This window comes from Parasteatoda tepidariorum, chromosome 8 (assembly GCF_982258835.1).
Source record: "Parasteatoda tepidariorum strain Cologne lab strain chromosome 8, Ptep-v5.0, whole genome shotgun sequence".
NCBI classification, from domain to species: Eukaryota; Metazoa; Arthropoda; class Arachnida; order Araneae; family Theridiidae; genus Parasteatoda; species Parasteatoda tepidariorum.
The window spans coordinates 108,625,742-108,646,267 of NC_141762.1; the positions used below are offsets into that span (position 1 = coordinate 108,625,742).

General features: G+C 28.2%; 1 protein-coding gene across 1 annotated transcript in view; it reads left to right on the forward strand.

The window, feature by feature from the left end:
- Nedd4 (E3 ubiquitin-protein ligase Nedd4) overlaps positions 1–20,526 on the forward strand; it is a 105,073-nt gene that overhangs the window by 12,836 nt on the left and 71,711 nt on the right. Inside the window, exons 3-7 of the mRNA XM_043053387.3 lie at positions 2,614–2,695; positions 6,023–6,061; positions 14,458–14,508; positions 17,375–17,481; positions 20,127–20,223. Coding sequence (XP_042909321.1) covers positions 2,614–2,695; positions 6,023–6,061; positions 14,458–14,508; positions 17,375–17,481; positions 20,127–20,223 — 376 coding nt within the window. The remainder of the gene's footprint in view (positions 1–2,613; positions 2,696–6,022; positions 6,062–14,457; positions 14,509–17,374; positions 17,482–20,126; positions 20,224–20,526) is intronic.

Below are 20,526 nucleotides of genomic sequence, written 5' to 3' on the forward strand. Positions count from 1 at the left end.
TAGTGGTATCCCTTCATCGAATTCTATCACATTTAAAATTCTGGTGGGGGAGTACTATAGAGTATATACCACTACAAAAATATGATACCAATTCACTAGTATATAAGAAATGTTAACTCGATTCTATGTTGGGGTACCTTTTCATAGATGAAGGTTGATATGGTCGATAACAACTCTCCCCACAATACTATCCAATCAAGTTCCTCCCCATTTATCATTGGGTAGGTAAGAAAGTAATTTTTAATTTTTAGTGTGAAATAAAACTCAATTTTTCATATACAAAAATGAACTTTAATCAGTCAAATACCTACCATTCTATTGGATGATCTTTTGTCATCTTTCTGATAACTATGTCTGGTTCATAGAATTTCTAGTTCTTATTAGTAAGTGTGACCTTAAGTCATCATAGTTACTAAAATTTTTACCATTTAAAATAATTTGTAAATTAAACAAAAAATCACAATCTGATGATAATTTTTTATAAAAATTGAGGGGGCTAAGCCCTCCTGGTTCCGCGGTACCTGCTGCCAATTCTCAGAGCATGTGATGAAGTAACTTCTTCCCCATTTTATAGCTCGGCCAGGAGTTGAATTGTAGGAGTAGAGGTATTTTGAAAGTTAAGCATCAAAAATGGTGATTTTGCTTAATTTTCTAGGAATTAAATTTTAATTTTTAGGTGCAAATAATGACTACTAATTTCCAACACTAGATAGGAGTCAATTCTTTGCTGTACAAAGCATTAAAACAGCATGTTTTAAAATTAAAACACTATGTTAGGAAGCATATAAATTGCGGACTGGGCTGTGTAGGGGTCAGGCAACTGGTCTTGCATCAGAAAGGTTGCGGGTTCGAATCCCGGAAAAGGCAGCTATGGGCTTTCATTCTCTGTACTGTTTGTCCTTACTGTGGGAGCAACTGAAGCCCACCTGAGATAGGGGTCAACAAATCTGCCCTAAAATTTGCCTGAATTGACGAATGTCATCCCAGGTGGGCATTGGGAAAAAATGAAGCAAGGGCATGTGAAGGAAAGGGGCTATTTCATTCTTTATTTTAGATTTGGTCGATTTTGCTACAAACTAAAATTTGAATTTTGCTAAATTTAGTGTGCCAATGCTTAGACATACAAATGTTTGCATTATTTTAAATTATGTAATTTTGTAGGGCAAAATTTGATTGAAATTGATTAAATAATTCCTCAGAGCTCATTCTAGGCAGGGTAAACAGGGCGCAGCACCCTGGTGCCCTTTTAGTCAAAAGAATTCACCCTGTTGCCCCTGAAGTAAATTAGTGTCTTGATGTAATAGACTCCATACTCTTTTTGCTCTTAACCCTTCTTTATTTTTTCACCAAACTCTACAATGGATTGCTTAAACTTTTGTTATTTTTAACTCTTTTTATTTTGTTTGTCATTGGTGTCAATACATAGATTTATATGGGAAAGGAAAAATAGCCATCCCACCCCCTTGTTGTACATGTCTTTGAAAGTTTGCAGTTACTTTCACTATCATTAAATCATAATTATTATTAATCATAATTATTATTAATCATATTATTTATTAAATCATAACTACAGACACTCAAAAATATACATTTTTTATTTTATTAATATATGCATGCATTTTAAATAAATTACTAAGCTAATTAGCTCATTAACTCTATATATATGTTAATTTATTAATAAAAATTAGTAATTAATATGATCACTTTGTTACTTTTAGTAAAGTAAAAAAAAAATTTTTTTTTTTACTAATTGACAATGTTATTTAATAGAACGTGTAAAGCCCATATAAAGAAATTATTGCCTTTTTAGAATAATAATGCCCTTTTTTTAAACTTTTCCACCCAGCCCTTTTTTTCTGCCTAGACTGAGCTCTGATGAAAAATCAAAATTTAAAAATATGACTTATTTAATACTTGTTACCTGAAGATCCGTTAAATAAGAATAAGAGTTATTAATAAGAGTTATTCAGGGTGTTCCTTATTTTGGCCGCTGTGCAAAACCAAAATACAGTAGAGAACCGATTATCCGGAGCGATCGGGACCATCGCGATTCCGGTTTACTGAATCGCTACAAAATGCCGTTTTTTTAATGTTTATAAAACAAAACTAAAAAATCATTTTGAAATAGTTTTAGAAATAATAAAAAATGATAAATAATAATACACTTAAGTTTAAATAAGGAAAGAAATCATGAAATAAAAATTATATACAGGCTTATATATGTTATTAATGTTATTATTAACATTAATAACATATATAAGCTATTTGTGCTTATGTGAGATTCGTCTACAAATGGCTTTTGATCCGTCCTCTAAATCAGCTCTTTCGTCAACTGGATACGTCGTACGCTCTAAATAACAAAATGGGCTCAAAATCTTGCAAGAAAAATAATTTTTTTTAATGGAAGAAAATTAATTTCCGGTTCCGAATTTCATTCCGGTTTTCTGATTTCCGGATAAGAGGTTCTGCACTGTAGTTGCATTTTGAAAAAAATATAATATTTAATTTTTAAAATTTTAAACAACTAGATAGGGAGAATTGTTGGTTGTGGCATTATAAGCATATTTTATATGAGAAAATACTTTTAATTGAACTTTTAATTGTACTTTTCAGTGATCCCTACGTGCGTATTGATGTTGTACAGAGCGATAAGGATACAGTCATAGAAACCTTCTGCACACGTACAAAAAAACGGGTATGTCTTTCTTGTACTTACAATGCTGCTTCACATTATTTTGCATTAACCGTCAAACATCAAAAATTTGAAATTGTATCGGAAGTTGAAGTAGTAGCCGAAAGTTCGACTAATTAAATATTTTGTGTTATATTGTGTGTATGTGTGTTTATATATGCGGTCAAACGCAGCTATAGTGAAACTTCGAGGGACCAAAATTTTGGTTCAGTATAACCGGAGTTCACTATATCCATTCCTCAAAAAATTTTAACTAATGGCTAAGAACTCCTTACTTTTATTGCACATTATTTAAATAAATGACCATTAGAATGAAATGCAAAAATGACTGAAAAATAATACGTAGTGACAAAAAATGTGTTAACTTATTTTTATTTCTTATTACTCTTCGTCTTGTGTACGGAAAAAAAAAATCAGTAATCTTTAGGTGATGCGATGCTGATTCAGGAAAAATTTTGTCCATGCTGAGTTGGCGTTTATTTGGGGATGGGAAAGGGAGATAAAAGTAGCAAATAAGAAAAGATGCTTATCGCTACATTCCACTCTATATATGGTTTTAAAAGTCAGTATAAGTATTTATTGTGATGTAGACATTTCAAAATTATTACCAACAAAATTTACGTACAGTATTTAAATATATGTCTATTAATGTTGTTATTTAATGGTTAAATTTTGGTCTTACTCTCGTAATTTTTGTGTATTATTATGTTGCATATAGTGTTCCTAATTTTTTATTCCTAAGGTTGGCAGCTATGCTAATATTTAGTACAGTTATTAGAATAAATTTCCTAGTTACATGTTATTTTATTACGTTATAATAGTTTTAGTCTTTAGTACATCTATTTTGTTAATTGTGCAGCTCAGCATTAAACAAAAGAATAGTTTCGAATTTCGGTCTTATGCCTGAAAACTGAAAAATGAATTTTAAGTACTGAGGGCTTCAAAACTATATATATATATATATATATATATATATATATATATATATATATATATATATATATATATATATATATATATATATATATATATATATATATATATATATATATATAATGTAATAGTAATTGCATGTTTCAGTGAAAGAAGGAGTTAAAATGGAAATTGATTTCATACATAATAAGATGATTGTTGAGTGTTTTTTTTTTATTAAATTGATTGTACTCATATTTTTATTTTCTCAGATTTAAGAAATAAGCATGTGTGATAAATTTAAATTTTGCACATTTTTATTTATAACTATTTAATATTTCCTCTACTGAAATTTGGGTTTTCGACTGTAATTGTCAAAACAGAAGGAGTTTAATATCAAAATAATTCGAAAATATTATTGATTGATCACTTGCAATTTTGTATGTATGTTTATTTATAAATACTTCCTATTTATAATAGCTTCACTGAAAATTTTGTCAAAAACTATGTTAAAATGGTTTTTGACTGACATTCAAATTTCTTGATAAAACTGTCAATTGTCAAAAGTTTGCCCACCCTTTATCTAGTTCATTTTCACTATTTCCAATAATTTCACTATCTGACTTACTGGTATTGGAGGGCATTTCCTTAGGAGTGGTTAAATCATTACCAGTGTTATACATATTAAATTCGTATAGTTTGTCTGAAGTAAGAACTCCCATGGACATTTGTCTGGACCCTTGGTGGTGACTATGGTAACGAGATATAACTATTTCAAGTAGGAGTGTGGGGTCACTGTTTAGGACTGGTTTTGACTCAGATGCATTAGAGAAAGGGAATCATTTTCTTCGTGTTGCCCTAGAGTGAAGAAAAGCTGTTCTCCCTGAAATGCGCTATTCTTGTTTTCACAGCAGCACATGGCCTCAGACTATGTGGCGGGAGGAGTTCTTACAACAGACAAACTATAGCTTTTGCTCCTTTTTAAGGGCATTCAAAATTTTTAAAAAAAATCTCTATTATTGAATGTTAGATTTAAGAGAAAATATGTTCCAATATTTTAATTAATATACTATTTTAATCCTAAGCATAATAATCGAATAACATAAAATTTCGTTGGAAGAACATTTTTTAAGGTTTGATAAATGATGATAGGCCAAAAAACGCATTTTTTTTCAATGTAGTCTTAAAAAACATTCCAAACTTAAGTTATTGAAGAGTTGTGATAGGAATATAAAAATTTGAAAAATAATAGATGAGGTTACTTTCAAAACTTATTCTTAATCTATTTCCACAGTTATGGTATTGTCATAAATAATAAATGAAAGATTTAGGATTTTTTATTTGATAAAGGTTAGGTGTTTGTGTATTGCACTATTTATTTATTTATGTTTCTACCACTACAAAAATACAATTCCAATCAAGGTTGGCAAGTTTCTGTCGAGGTTGTTAAAACCACTGGTAGAAACCTGTTAAAACTGGCATGGCAGAAATTCAGAAAATGACCTAAAAGTAAATACTGAAATTGACAAACAATGGATAATTCATAGAAAAAACAATTAAATGTTAAAGTGCAATTTATTTATAAAATTATCACCATTCAAAATCATATATATCATTGTTTGCACTCTGCAATAATCTGTAACAAAAGACAAGTTTTGATGCAGTTTCTAAACCTAAACAATATCTCAAATCCAGTAGAACTAGCAGGCATTGCCATCAAGGAGCATGCAAGATTTGTGAAACTTGCATATTCTATTGCATATTTTTTAAAACTGGACCACCAAGTAGCAGCTGGGGTAGTTGTCAAAACTTGACTGGAAAAATAAGTTTCAGGAAATGGGGCTGATTTGTTTTGCAAAGCTATGGCATAAGGTACAAAACCTGGGTTGATATTGGCGAGTAAAATTCTGGCACTTTCTTCTTGAGCACATAATAATTTCAATCCCAAATACTTCGGATGCAGCATATAAGATAGCAAATGATAATCAGTAACTGCCTGTTTAAATCTGTATGTCACTTCTTTTTCATAAACAGCCATAAGATTCTCTTTACTTAATTCATTTTTCAGTTTACTTAAACAAAATGTCATTAAGCAATTACTAGAAATAATATAGAAGTTTTTTTAGTTTCTGACAGTTTTTGCCGGTTTTTATCGGTTATAACCAGTTTCTGCCGGCAAAAAGCCAACCCTGATTCCAATTCACTAGTATATAAGACAAATTAACTTGATTCTATGTTGGATTTCATAGATGAAGGTTGACATTGTCGTTATCTACTATCCCCACAGTCTATTACGATTATAAGTCTATTTACTATACTTATAAAGATTAAAAACTTTATGTGAATATAAATAATGCCTTTTTAATTTCATTATTTTTTTTATCTGATTAATTTTAAAAGTCCTATTTTTTTTTTCAGACTTTGAATCCTGTGTGGGATGAAGAATTTATTTTCAAGGTAAATTTTAAACTCTTTTTTTTGAAAGCTGTAAAATTCTTTTTATTTCAACAAAAGTGAAATAAAAAGGATTTTATTTCACTTTCACTTCATCCTTTTTATTTTTACTATTATGATTTATCTGTTATTATTAAACTTCAGAGGTCTGTCTATGGGAGAGGTACCTATTTTGTGAAAATTAAAAAATCAACACAAAAATATGGTAAAGTAAGGCAATATTTTCAAATATTGTCATTACAAATGAAAATCATTTATGACTGGTAAATTTCTATATATTTTTCCTCATATATTCGAAAAAAATAATTTTGCTATTGTAAAATTTTGGCCTTAAAATTGTATCCAAATTTAAAAATCATTGTTCATAGTTAAATTTCAACTTTAATTTGCAAGCATTTAACAGTACTAGCACTAAAAGTTATTTTCATTATGAGACCATTTTCAACTAGATCATACAAAAAAAAATTCCGCTGAGTGAAAATGGTTTCATAAAAAATAAAGGTCTGTTAGAATAAATTTACAATAGTGTTTAAGATAATCTTCGAATGTTTGGAATAACGTTTGAATTTCGACTTCCTGTACAGTTTATAGAGGGAGAGCCTTGTTGTTTCATTTTGAAAAAACTCAGCGGAAAAAAAAGATTGCTTTAATATGGCAAAAGCGACGTTTTAGGCTTACCACATTGCAGTACCTGGCCAAACTTGTGCTATCTTTTCGTAAAAAACAGCTGTCAAAAAAGCTCCTCTTTTCCATATCAAACCACATGATTTGTATGAAAAGTATTTTGTGAAACTATTTTTTTTCCTAAAGTCGAATTTTTGAACGTACCGCCGAACGGTAGTAAAGTTACCCTGGAAAGACCCCTGAACTTTCACAATCAATTACGGTTGATTAATAAAAATTATGGTCTTAGAGAATTTTTGTTATCTGTTTGCAACAAATTTATGATAGATTTGTTATTCTACTCAATTCCACACACAATTGATAAGTTTGTTTTTCTTAAACAATTCCACACACAATAAACTAACAAAAATAATTTTAAAGAAGATGAAAAATCTTATTTTTTCCTCTTCCAACAAGTTTTTCTGAAACTTAATCTTCTCTCGAACTTATTCTAGAGGAGCAGAAGAGCTTGAATTGAAATCTGAAACGTAAACAAAATTTTTTGTGGTTCAAATGCAGGATGATACAAAAGCAATCTTTGCTAGTTCTCATTTAACCTTGCCCTGCAAAAAAAAATATCAATTTTATTTCATATAACAATTTTCAACTAACAATTTTATTTCATATAAAAAAGATTCAATATTCTTTTGAAGTTGGTATAAAATTAATTTTTTAAAAGTTTTTGCTAAACGTTAAAGAGATAAATTTGGAATTAACCAAATTTAATATATTTAAACTTTTTTTCCCTTCAATTTTTTGTTTTAATTTATTGAGTATATTATTATTTTGAAATATGTTTTATAGTAAGAGGGAAAGATAATCCATCATATAAATTTATCCTTTAAATACACTGGTTGACAAAATTAAGAGATGGAACACATTTTCCCAAATATCTCAAAAAATACTGAATATAAATAAATGAAATTTGGTATGGATATAGCTTATTCCATGATAATAAAGTATGCAAAACAAAAATGAAAGTGCCATTCACTGGCAAGACCTATTGCCAATAAATCCAATGTAGTCTGAACTTGAGGATGAAAGATGACAATAAAAGTGAGGCTTGTACAGTGTTTGTTGCCTCTAGTATGGTGTATGGTCACCCCTGACACAGACAGCATGCACAACGAGTATGCATGCTGTTAATAAGGGAGTTCAGGAGGACTTGTGGAAGACCCTCCCATTCTTCCACCCGAGCAATTTTTAACTCCAGAATGGTTCTGGGGGGAGGTTGGCGCAGCGCGATAGCTCTCCCAAGAGCATCCCAAGCATGCTCAATAGGATTCAGGTCAGGGGATTTGGCTGGCCAATCCATTCGTTGAATATCCTCGATTTCCAGATACTCATCAACCATGGTCGCGCATTGTTGTCCATAAAAATGAACTCAGGGCCAACAGCGCCCCTGAAAAGACGCACATAGTGCTCTAGGACCTCCTGCCTGTACCTCTGGGCATTTACGGAACCATTGTCAAACACATGGAGCGGTGTGCGGGTATCTTGCATGATCTCTGCCCAAACCATGAGTCCTCCACCAGCATAATAGTCCCTTTCGATAATGTTGCTGGGATGGTATCGGGTTCCAGGTTCCCTCCATATCAATAACCGTCCAGAAATTGCGTCTTAGAAATGTGCAAAAATGCTTTCCATCTCTTAATTTTGTCCACCAGTGTATTATAAATTTTGGAGGAATGATGACTGTTATTAAATTTTTCCTTCTTGATTTTAATATCCTTGTTTGTTTATTTTAAGAATTTACAGATAATATTAATGTTTGTTTGTTTTCTTTTTTTGCTGTGCATCTAAAATATGTCAAATGTAATATATTTATATAAAGTTTTATCTCAAATTTTTCCTTGTTCTTTAGATTTAACATAAATATTAAACAAAATGTAAAAATAATTAATTTATTTTCTATAAAACTACTTTATTATTGCTCCTTATGTACCTAAATTCAGAAAGTGATATAATATTGGAACATTTTAAAATTGTTATAATTAGTATTTCTTTTAAAAAAATTTATATTTATTTTGATTTTTACTGTTTTTCAAATTTTGTTGTCTTCATTCCATTTTGAATTCTATGTTTCACATTTGAAGTGCTATAGGTCAAGCTGAAACAAAATCAAAACTCTTCAAGCTTTTCTATTCATAAAATACTATTAACTTTAGCAGCGGGTGTTGAGATTCATATTCCAAAATTTAAATAGTAATTTAATTATATTAAATACTATTAAACAAATTTTGAAGCATTAATTTACTTTATACAAAATTCTCCCATATTTTCCAAATTAGTGTTTAGTTTTTATGTTCCAGAATTTTGAGAAAAATTAATAATTTTATATTTTTAATGCTTTATGCCTGAATTATTGTTAATGCAAATTGTATAAATTAATATTACAATGTAATATTACAATGTAATATTAATATAATGTATACTAATTGTAAATTTATTTGTTATTAAATATTATATTAATTATAATAGTTTATGCCATTAATTTCCTTAATTTTTTCTGTTTTTCTCTTTTTACTTTATTTTTAAATATGTTTGACACACTTAGATAATATTAAACACTTTCTGCAAATGCAAAATCTCAATTAAGAACTCTCTGCCTGCATTGAGTAACTCTTGTAACTATATCCGACCCTCATTTTGCCGAAATTTGAAGTTTGATCAAAATAAAATGAATAAATCTCTTAAATTGAAGCAATTAAATGCTTCTTTCAAAGTTTTACGTATGTTGTTTTATAGAACTTCATATTATAATACAGAAGGGACCCGATTATCCGGAACGATCGGGACCATCGCTATTCCGGATAACTGATTTTTCCGGATTTCTGAATCGCTACAAAAAGCCGTTTTTTTTATTGTTAAACCCAACTAAAAAAGAAAAAAAAGATTTGGAAATAATCTTAAAAGGAAGAAAAAACGATGAAGTAATACACTAATGATTATTTACAAAATGATGGTAAGGTAAACATCTTTCAAAAAGGAAAGAAAAATCCTAAAATCTTATGAGGAAAAAAAATTTTTTTTTTTTAAATAGCGGGAAAATTTATCGAATTTCGTTCCGGTTTTCTGATTTCCGGATGACGGGTTCTGTACTGTAGTATAAAAACCTACTGAAGTGTCATATTCCAACTTTATACATACATTTAAATTAACAAACCGCCAGATAATCACACCTGGAATTACTGATAGATATTGTTTTCAGAATTACAAATAATGTACATATTGAATAATGTTGAGTGTGAATACTCAATATGAATCTTAGATAATATGTTAGAGGTATTTTAGGTAGATATTAATTTAGATTTTATTTTTTTAAATCAGTTTTACTATATTAAAAATAAAATTAATATCTATTTCACTAAAAATACATTAATGTTAAAACGGAAAGAAAGAAAATAGCAAAAAATGTAGCTTGTGTAAAGAATAAGTTTAACTAAGCAATTTTAGAGAAAAAAAAATCTTTAACACAGAAAATTAAAAATATATATATTATAAATTATGTGAAATATATGTATATAAAAATTAAAAATATTTTTTTAATATTTTAATCATAAATATTAAACTAGTTAGTAGTAAATTTTTTATGATTGCATTAGAATTTAATTAGGTTTTATAAATAGCCTTCCGAGTTTCGCAGTTGAATACATAAATTGAAATTCATTTTTTTTTCTTCATACTAAATAAAATTAAAGTTTGAAGAAGAACATTTTGAGGGTAAAGTACTTTAAAAAGTAATTCAATCTATAAATTATTTATTTTTTAATGTTTTTTTTTCTACTATTATTATAAGTTTATTTCTACTATTATTCTAAATTTAAGGCCTAAAACTAAAAGTAGATTTCTTTTCTTAAATAAAGTAATTCTGTATCTTTCCATTATTACATAACTTTTCTGAAAAACATATTGAAAACAGTGGTAACTTTATCATTATGCAATTATTAATCAGTGAATGAGTTATATTTATTTACATAATAAGCTCAACCTGAAACAGTTTCCAGTTAAAATTTGCAATAAAATTTTCAAAATTATTATCTCGAATTAACTTTACACAACATTGCTAAACAATCTGTTTAATAAAAAAACATTTAAATAATTTTATAGTAAATGAAATATGCAAAAATTTAAATTTTACTTTTAAATAAATAATTAAAGATTTTTACTTAACAATCTGTTTGTTGTTAAAAAATAATGACCAACAATCTTAAACTTCCCCCTAACTAAAACTAAAAATGGTTGCATTTCTACAAAACATGAGACAAAGAATACTAAACATTTAACTTATATGTTAGAAGCAAGTCATGTAAAATTCTGCAAATCCTAAGAAAACCCGAAATAACCTGGGTTTTTCAAACACAACCCTGATAAATTGTTTAAGTTATTTATTAATTATTTTAATATTTATTGCATATTTATAAGTTACTCAGTCGCCAACTCTTGTAATTGTTTCTCATTCATCATTGTATTTTAGTCCCTAAACACCAATATTTACTACAAAAGATTGAATATTTTGTTTTCAAAATAAACAGTAATTTTGTTAACATATCAATGGTAAAGATTACCTTGATTTGAAATGTAATCATTTGAACTCGATGAAAAAATTTAACCTAAAGAGCAGAGAAAGTGTTATTCATCATCATCATAGTTGACCAGACAGCCTAATGTGAGCCAATGCCTTCCTCTGAAAATTTCTCCAGGACGACTTCCTTAAAAAAAATGCTCCTTTAAAAAAATGCCTGTCAGCAATTTTACATTATGTAGTATCTGTTATTTTTAGCACTAGAGCTGAATCATACTTATTTTTAATTGCAGGGGTCTGTCCAGACATTTTGTAAAAGGTCCGTTTTTGTAAAATTGTGAAAAAATTACTCATAATTTGTGAATATAAAATAAATGTTAAGTCACATTCTTTCAACCAGGGTTCGCTTTTGTGAATTTGTGCAATTATTGCAAAAAAACTTTTTCAAGGAGTTTATAAATTGTAAAAACATACAAGATTATGCTCAACACTGTAAAATTTTAATTAAAAAAATTAAATTTTAAAAAATAAACAGCAATTGCAGCTACTAAATTAGTAATGCAACATACAAATATTTGGTATTTAGCCTATACTGCTGAACGCTGAATATTCATTTCGGACGAATAAAGGAAGAAGCGTCTGTCGAAGACAAAATTTTGTTCGTTTACATCTGTCTTTTTCCCCCCTTCCTGGGAAGGGTTTATTTGATTAACAAAACAATAATGAAGATAAACAAATTTGTGAAGGGTCCGACTAAAAGATAAATTATTTTGTGAAGGATCCGTTTTTAAGTTAAAATATTTTGTGAAGGATCCGTTTTAATAAAAAGATATTTTGTGAAGGGTCTGTTAACGGACCCAAATTTCTTCTAAACAGACCCCTGAATTGACTTCTTATTACGTATTATTTTTCAATTGCAACTAATAATTTTTTTACTATTTCATGTCTTGGTTTTAAAATTAGTTATTACTTCTGATAAATCATTAATTTTTGCACATGAATTCCGGTTAAGCACATGTGTTAAGTATTCTTGTTAAGCACATGTGTTTCCAGATTCATCTGTTTAAGTAGTTGGTTATTTTTAGTTCAAAACTTCATTTTATTCTGTTGAGTAATTCTATTGTTTCTGATTACTTGGTTTGATTTAAAGTTTAGTCTTGACTTCATCCTCCTACCTAAATTGACTCCTATCTGTATGCTTATTGATTATATTTAAGTGAAGCAACATTTTTCTATTATTTCTTGTCAATGCTTTAAAGTTAGTTATTAGTTTCAATGATTTATGCATATGAATTCTGTTAAGCTAATATGTGCAACACACATAAGCTTATAGGAATTATGTGGTTTATAATTTTTCTCAAATGTAACATAGGTTTTTTTTTTTTTTAAATTTTATAATTACTATAATTAGGTATACTATATAGTTTAAACTGATTATTTATTAATTTATTTTAAAAAGTTTGGGTTAGAGTTTATGGGTAACAAGTTACTTAATCCATCTACTCATTTAACCATTTTATTTATTGTTTTTTACAATTTAGTAATAAATAAATTGCACTTTTTTACTAAAGGTATTATTTACCTAACTTTAACTCTTAAACATAATAATAAATTTTGTATAGTCTAAAATATTTTTAAAGTAAATGTACAGAGGAATGTTTAACAGTGATTAAGCTTTCTTTTTTCAAATTTTACTCAATATAATATTTGAGTGAAATAATAAAAAAGAAATGCAGTATTTGTTTTAAAGAAAAAAGCGGTAGGGGATGACAAAAAATTATTTTATGCTTCTGAGTGTTTTGCTGTTTATAGCAGGGTTGCTATAACAGCTACTCAAATTGCTCCAAAATGAAATTTCTGCTCCAGCCTACTCCAAAATCCCATTTCCCTCCAAAATTGCTCTAACCTGCTCCAAAACTCTAATGCTATTCATTTAATTTAAACTCTATTTATATTTTTAGTGCTATTTATATTTAGTTTTCATATTCCATTAAAAAAATTAATTCAATGTTAAGGTAATTTAATTCTGTGTTAATAGGTTCAATTCTGATTATTAATACAAATACATTGTTTGGATTGTTCTCAATGAGCTAAATTAGTTTTTTTTTTTCGGTGAGGGGGATATTAAGTAAATTTTTAGTGATTTTAAATTTTACAAGTACTTTTTTTAAATGAATACCTTTTATTTAAAAATTCACCTTTAAATGTTCATTTTCGTATAATTTTTCAGTTAAAAAAATATATTAAAAAGCTTTCAAGTTGTTTATCAATTAATAAATTTTTTAGTTCACTTTTTTGAAGAAAAAAATTTATGCATAGAGATTATCTTTTAGTATGTTTTAATAATTTTTCAAATCTTTAAATTTTTCTGTTATTTTGAGTGCAATCTATAGGATATTTAAGGATGATATTTCAGCTATATTTAACTAGTTAATTTGCTATATTACTATTTTCTTAAGTTTTTTCAGCAATTATAACTAGTATAGTTAGCCCAATATAGCTCATACAAGAGCAAAGTGATTGTGTTTTTCTTCTTAATATATTCTGTATAATATGTACAGGCAATTTTTGTTTCCACATTTGAGTGGTAACCCTGTTATATTAGAAATTGATCCTGTGCAGTTTAAAAATATTTAAAAGTTATTTATTTTAGCTATATTCAAGGTTTTAAATTTGCAACACTTGAAATGCACAGACAAGTCAAAATTTCGATTGGGCATGTGTATCCGTGCCTTCACATACATGGCTGGGCATATTATACTTGAGCAAAAAAATTTTATAAAAGGAGGAAAAAAAATCAGAAAATTTTTTATTAAGAATTATTTAAATCAGATATACAAAATTATTAAAAAACTATTTAAATATTATCATTGAAAATTAACTGTACTGATTTCTCTCATGTCCTTTTAATTTCAACAGTATAAAGTATTTATTGTTGATTTTTTTTCTAATATACTGTTTAAATTTATCAAAATTATTTGTCTTGTATACGTTATAATAAAAATCTAATTATTAGTTTTTGAATGTATTTCAGGAATGTTCGCATTAGGAAAGAATATTTTTTAATAAAAACAAAATATGTAATGTTTTGAGTAAATTGTATAAATGTAAGTGTACAAAACATATATAAGTATGTTTGTAAATATTCTTTTTTGTGAATATTTCTAAAATTTAAAAGAATGATTCTTATTTATAATCTTGTTTATTTTAGGTCAACCCCAACAATACTTTAAAAATTGAAGTCTTTGATGAAAATAGATTAGTAAGTATGACATTTTGTATTCAATATTCATAAAGTCACCATGGCCGAGCTTTTCGAGCTATCAGCTATCTGTGACAAAACTTTCTAGCACTAATATCTTTCAGTGAGATACTTTTAATAATGACAAATATATATGTATATATATATGTACAAATATATATGTATGTAAATAAATTGTATTAAAATTTTTTTAATAGAATATGCAATATTTGTTTTATTATAATACTATGGATTATTTTGCTTGTAGGAGAAAAACACACTAATTATTTCCTTTTTCACATTTTGTTAATCATCATCACATTAAAAAAGAAAAACTAAGTAAAAATTAAGATATCCGTTGCAGTAAATACCAATAAAACAAAAAGATGGACAACAAAATCGAATCTGTTTAATAAGAGGTTACTCAAATGCATGTTTTGTTTCGAGATACGGCTTTTGTAATAAACATCATATTAAGAATACCGAACTTTAAAAAACATGCAAATATCAATAATCTGTTGCAGTAACTACCGAAAAAAAGATTGACGACAAAATCACAGGAATCGGACTTTTTAATAAGATATTACTCAAATGCATGTTTTGTTTTGAGATTCAGTTTTTGTAATAAATATATTTAGAATATCGGACTTTAAAAGCTGCACGAAAATCAATATCAATAACTGTCAAACTATGGATTTATGAAACCAAAATTTTTTACTTTCCAAAAGAAAAAATTTTCTGATAAACTATGTAACTTTCTGCAACAATGTTGCTGTGTCGCCGCAATTCTGCCATGGGGGCTTTAGCCTATATTTTTACTTATATATGTCATAAGGTTTTAAGTTTAAACCTATATTGATATTATAACAACCTGTTTTTAAAATTTTGATTTATCTAGTGTAAATACATATATATTTTATGTAGCATTTCTTTTTATACATTTCAGTCTTTATTTGTTATTCTTTGTTTAGTTTTTAACATTTTTCACTTGTGATTGTATTTAATTAATTTATTTTTCTTCTTTTTTTGTATGATTTGTTTGTTCTAAAATTTTTAAGAAATATTATTTTAAGTTATTTAAGAATTCTAAGAAGCAATGTGAAACATCACATTTTTATGTAATCATGTGACAAAAATATAATCATAATCTTAAAAAATTAATAATAAATACATTTTGAAGGATTGGTCCGTCATGCTAATGCATTAAGAGTGTGTGTTAGCACTTGGTAAAGTTAAGCTTTCAGCATCTCAATGCATCGTCACTCTATCATCGCGATATTTCAATACATCACGCTGTTTCCTTATACTAATATTTTGCATTCGGTATTGTATAATGTCGAATTCTTTTACTTTTTGATTAATAAACTGAGGCAGTTATATTCTTGTAATTAACTCAATCCTTAGTTATCTTACAAAAAGTGCTATAAATTTCTCTAGTTATCAAAGAATTGTATGTAAAAAAAAATAATAAATCACAGCAGTGACATGATACATTGAAAATAAAAAATTTAACAGTTACTATTCAACGTTTTACTTGTACTTTTATTTATGCAAGAATGCTCAGTTGTGTTGAATTCGTCAATTAAGCCAAATTTTGATGCTTAAAGCGTTGAGATTTCTCAGTAATCTTTGCTCTTTATATTTGCTTGAATGTGCCATTCCCTGTACCTACACGGATTATACATGCCTCTTTTATGAGTAGCCTATAATGTCTTTGTATTTCATTTTGTACATTTAATCGACAATTGATAAAAAATAAAAATCCCAACCAGCAAAACTGTTCTTCCATAAACAGTTTGAATTTGCATTCAGGTTATCTGGTTATCAGAGCAAGAGAGCCATCTCATTTACAGAGAATCAAAATTGTAATGACATGTCTTAGAATTATCCTCTGAAATGTTTCCCTAACTGTTGTGAATAGCTTATTGTGCTACTCTAGTGCAGTGTAAATAAAGTAGAAAAAGCGTGGTCCCCGAACACTCTAAACAAGTCCAACTTTTTTTCTCCTCTTTAAATATGATCCATATGAAGTTATGAATGATAATAATATATTTTTTTACCTCAAGTATCAGGGAATAATTTGTTTCAGTATAGGTGTTATTTTGCTGTTGCTACTTAAGAAATTTTAAATAGTGCAATTTTATTCATTTTACCCATCATATTGGATCTACATGTGATTCAGTGATCATACTTTTTCTACAATATCGCATCTTAGATCTCGATTACGTAGTATCGAATTATCAATTCTTATCAAACATTTTTATAGACTTGATAAATTTCCTTTCAAAATGGGTCGGAGTTTTGGACATCCTAAACTGGTTTAGGACAGGATATTTGGGTTTTACTGTCCTAAAATGACTGAAACTGTCTTAAAGTGTCCAAAACTTTTGAAATTGGTAAAAGATAAAAATTTTATATGTGTAACCATTGTACACATAATTACATATATTAATAAATACTTGATACATTTCATACAATTTGCTTTAACTTATTAAAGAAAAATAATATAATAAGAAAAGATTTATAACTTACGAAGCTTCACAATTCATTGAACAACAAAAAATATGAATAAATATGCTCTTTATACTGATAAATTATTTTTTTGCATAAGGATAAATAATGCAATGTTTAAAATAATGATAAACTTTTTTTAATAAAACAAAAACTTGTCTTCATTTTGTTTCTTGTTCAAAAATTGACCTAATATTTTTTTCCAATATTTCTTTAAAAATTGTGATAGAATTTGTATAAAAGGATTTTGGAGAGAGGGGTTTTTGGACAGGACAGTTTAAACCATAGATTAATCCATTCTGTCCTAAACCTCTGTGTCAAATATGCATGGATATAGCGTAAAGATATTAAAATAAATTGTTTTTTTTTTTTGTAGACTCGGGATGATTTCCTGGGATTGGTAGAACTCCCGCTTAAATACATTCCAAGTGAAAGACCTGGCCGGACCATCACCACAAAGTTTTACATATTGAGGCCAAGAAGGTAACTATATTCTTCATAGGATTCTAAGACTATGCAGTCAATAATTATTCCTCAGGGGAATGAGAGTTATTTTGCTGTTATTATCAGGCTAAGCTTTAGTTGAATGAATCTTTAATTGTGTTTTGAAAATATGAATCCAGACTGTTTAGTTTCTTATCAGTGACGATCTTTGCAATTGATAAATGGTGTTCGTAATTAAAGACAATTCTTTTTTAAATAGTTAAAATAGTAATTATCATTAAAATCATAGTTCATTGTATAGTTTGTCTAAGCTAAGAACTCCTCTATCCACAATGTCTGAGGCCATCTGATGCTATGGACAGGGTATCTGCACACCTGGAAAATCATGGAAAGTCATGAATTTCGGTATTGAACAAAATTTGTCATGAAATGTCATGATTTTTACTGTATTTTTTAAAAAATTTACTGTATTTTTTTTACTGTATTTTTTAAAATGGAATCTCCCTCCCCCCAATTTCATCTTGTTCCAAATATCTGAATTTCTAACAAAATCATATTTTATTTGAATATAAAATGATTTTATCATGTTCTTTAAAAATTATGGTGCTCTTTCAAAAAATGAAAGAAAAAATATAATTTCTAGAGTGAATTATCCTTTAAAATCTCTTCTGTGATTTACGAATTTTTTTTATTTTTATTTTTTTTAATTTTATCAATTTAAAATTCTAGTTGAAGCAAACCAGTTATTGGCGAATTTTTTTTATTCTGAAATGAACAGAAAAATCAGGAGTATTTCTTTCCTTTCTGATGAACAAGAAAAGTATCTTTAGAATATAATTCTGCAGAAATTTTTTTTTTTTTTGCTTTTGTATTTTTTTCAGCTATTTTATTGTTTTAACTCTTTCCTTACTCTGTTTTTTAAGTTCAAAATCTATAAATATGAAGATGGAATCTATAGATATGGAGTATAATAGTTTTGGTTATGCCTATTTCAAATAATGTTATTATAATGCTTTTTTTAATTTATTGTTGTGTTTTTGTTGGAGAAAATAGCAACTTCGTTAAGCCATGAAAAATTCTTGGAATTAGTCATGGAAAATCATGAAAAGTCATGAATTTGAAAATCTAAAATGTAGCAGATACCCTGTATGAAAACAAGAACGGCGCATTTGAGGAAGGGTAGCTTCACAATAGACAGAAGAAAGAAATTCCCTTTCTCTCGCCGAGCTGAGCCAAAACACTGACCTTGCACCCCTACTTGAAATAGTCATACCTTGTTACCACAGCATAGCTGCCTACCCTTCCGCATTTTTACTTATTTTAGCTATTTGTTACACGCTGAAGATAAGATCTTCCGCCATTTTACTCGTCCGCCCGATACCTAGCATTTTCTTTAAATCAGACGTCGATGCTCCTCTAGTAATGGCCTTAGAAAGCTCGCTTGCGGTGATCCTCCCTTTCCTTCCATTTACGTCACATCGTTCAATGTGACGTAATGGATTTCTCCTCTCTTCTACCAATGAGAGAAGGAATTCAGCTTCTGTTGTGAGAGCGCTTCCCGTTATCACGTGACTTCCTGTTTGCTGGCACGAAAGCAAACGTTAAAAGAAAATGGCTTGTGTAAAAGCAAAACAACAATTGGTTTATGGCAATATTTATTTACATTTACTTATTAGATTAATCTTGTTAATTTATTATGGCTGAACGAAAACAATACAAACAAGCCTTTAAGGAGTCTTATTCTCTTGAATTTCCATTTATTTCTAGATCGAGGAGTGCATGATGTACGCTTCAATGTATGTTAAAATTACTAGCATAGTGCATGGTGGTAAAACTGATATAGTCGGACACATAAAATCGACAAAACACCGGAAGAACAAAAAAAATTTTAATGTAATTCTTTCTTCATAATTTCTATTAAGTTTATATATAGTGCCAGGGGTCTGTCTAGGTCTTTCTGAGAGGTACCTATTTTGTGAAAATTTAGACATCATTTGTGAAAAATTATGTTTAAAAATCAACACAAAAATATGGATTTATCATTTCTTAAGGGATACAAAAATAAAATTTTAAGAAAAAGTATTTTGTGAAACTTCCATTTTTCCTAAAGTTGAATTTGTGAAACTACCGTTTTACCTAAAATTAATTTGTGGAGGTACCGCTAAATGGTAGTAAATTCGGCCTGGACAGACCCCTGAGTGCATACTATTATATTTTAATTAAACTAATGTTAATATAAGTCTTAAAATATGACATATTTCCCTTTAATCAAGAATATTGTACCATCAAGTAACTAGTCATTAGTTTTCTTTTTTTCTTTTTAAAAAAAAGTTGAGTATTGCTTCTTTATGCTCACATAGTGGATTTATAAATAAATGGTTAATTAAAATCTGCTTCTTTTATAAATTTATTGGTAATTAGTATGCAGTTACGAATCTTCTGCATTTTTTTTGCCTATCTTTTGCGTTTTTATAACTGGAGGTTGGCAGCTATGCCACAGTCACCACTATAGGTCCAGACGAATGTCTGGGGGAGTTCTTATTTTAGACAAACTATAATGAATTTTGTACATAGTTATTTTAATTTGTGCTTTTTAAATTGCTATATATATGTTTCTTACATTTCAATTTTTAAGTATAGTTTATTTTGATGCTTATAAAGCAAAAGTGTTTTTGTTTTTATAGTACAAAATCGAGAGTGAAAGGCCACCTAGAAATATACCATGCATATACCCCAGGATCCCAAGATGAAGAAGATAACACCAGTCAACAAGAAAGTGAAGTAAGTATTAACTTTATGATGGAAGACAGGTTTTTTTTTTTTTAAATGTCCAACCGGTGTTGAACAGCCCTGTTTTTGGGTTTACGACTACTAACGTTCAGTTCCGTGGCCTTGTACTTTTGAACCTAATCCAGAAGACAAGGGAACTTCTGAATCAAGTATTGAGAGAAATTTGCCTTCTTGGAGGATTTTAATGGAACAGAGTGCGTGGCGTTTTTAAAAAGTGCTTGAAGGTGCTTTTTTCATTGGGTGTTTTTAAAAAGTGCCTAATTTTTCCTTTTTCAAAATGAGATTTTTCCTTTA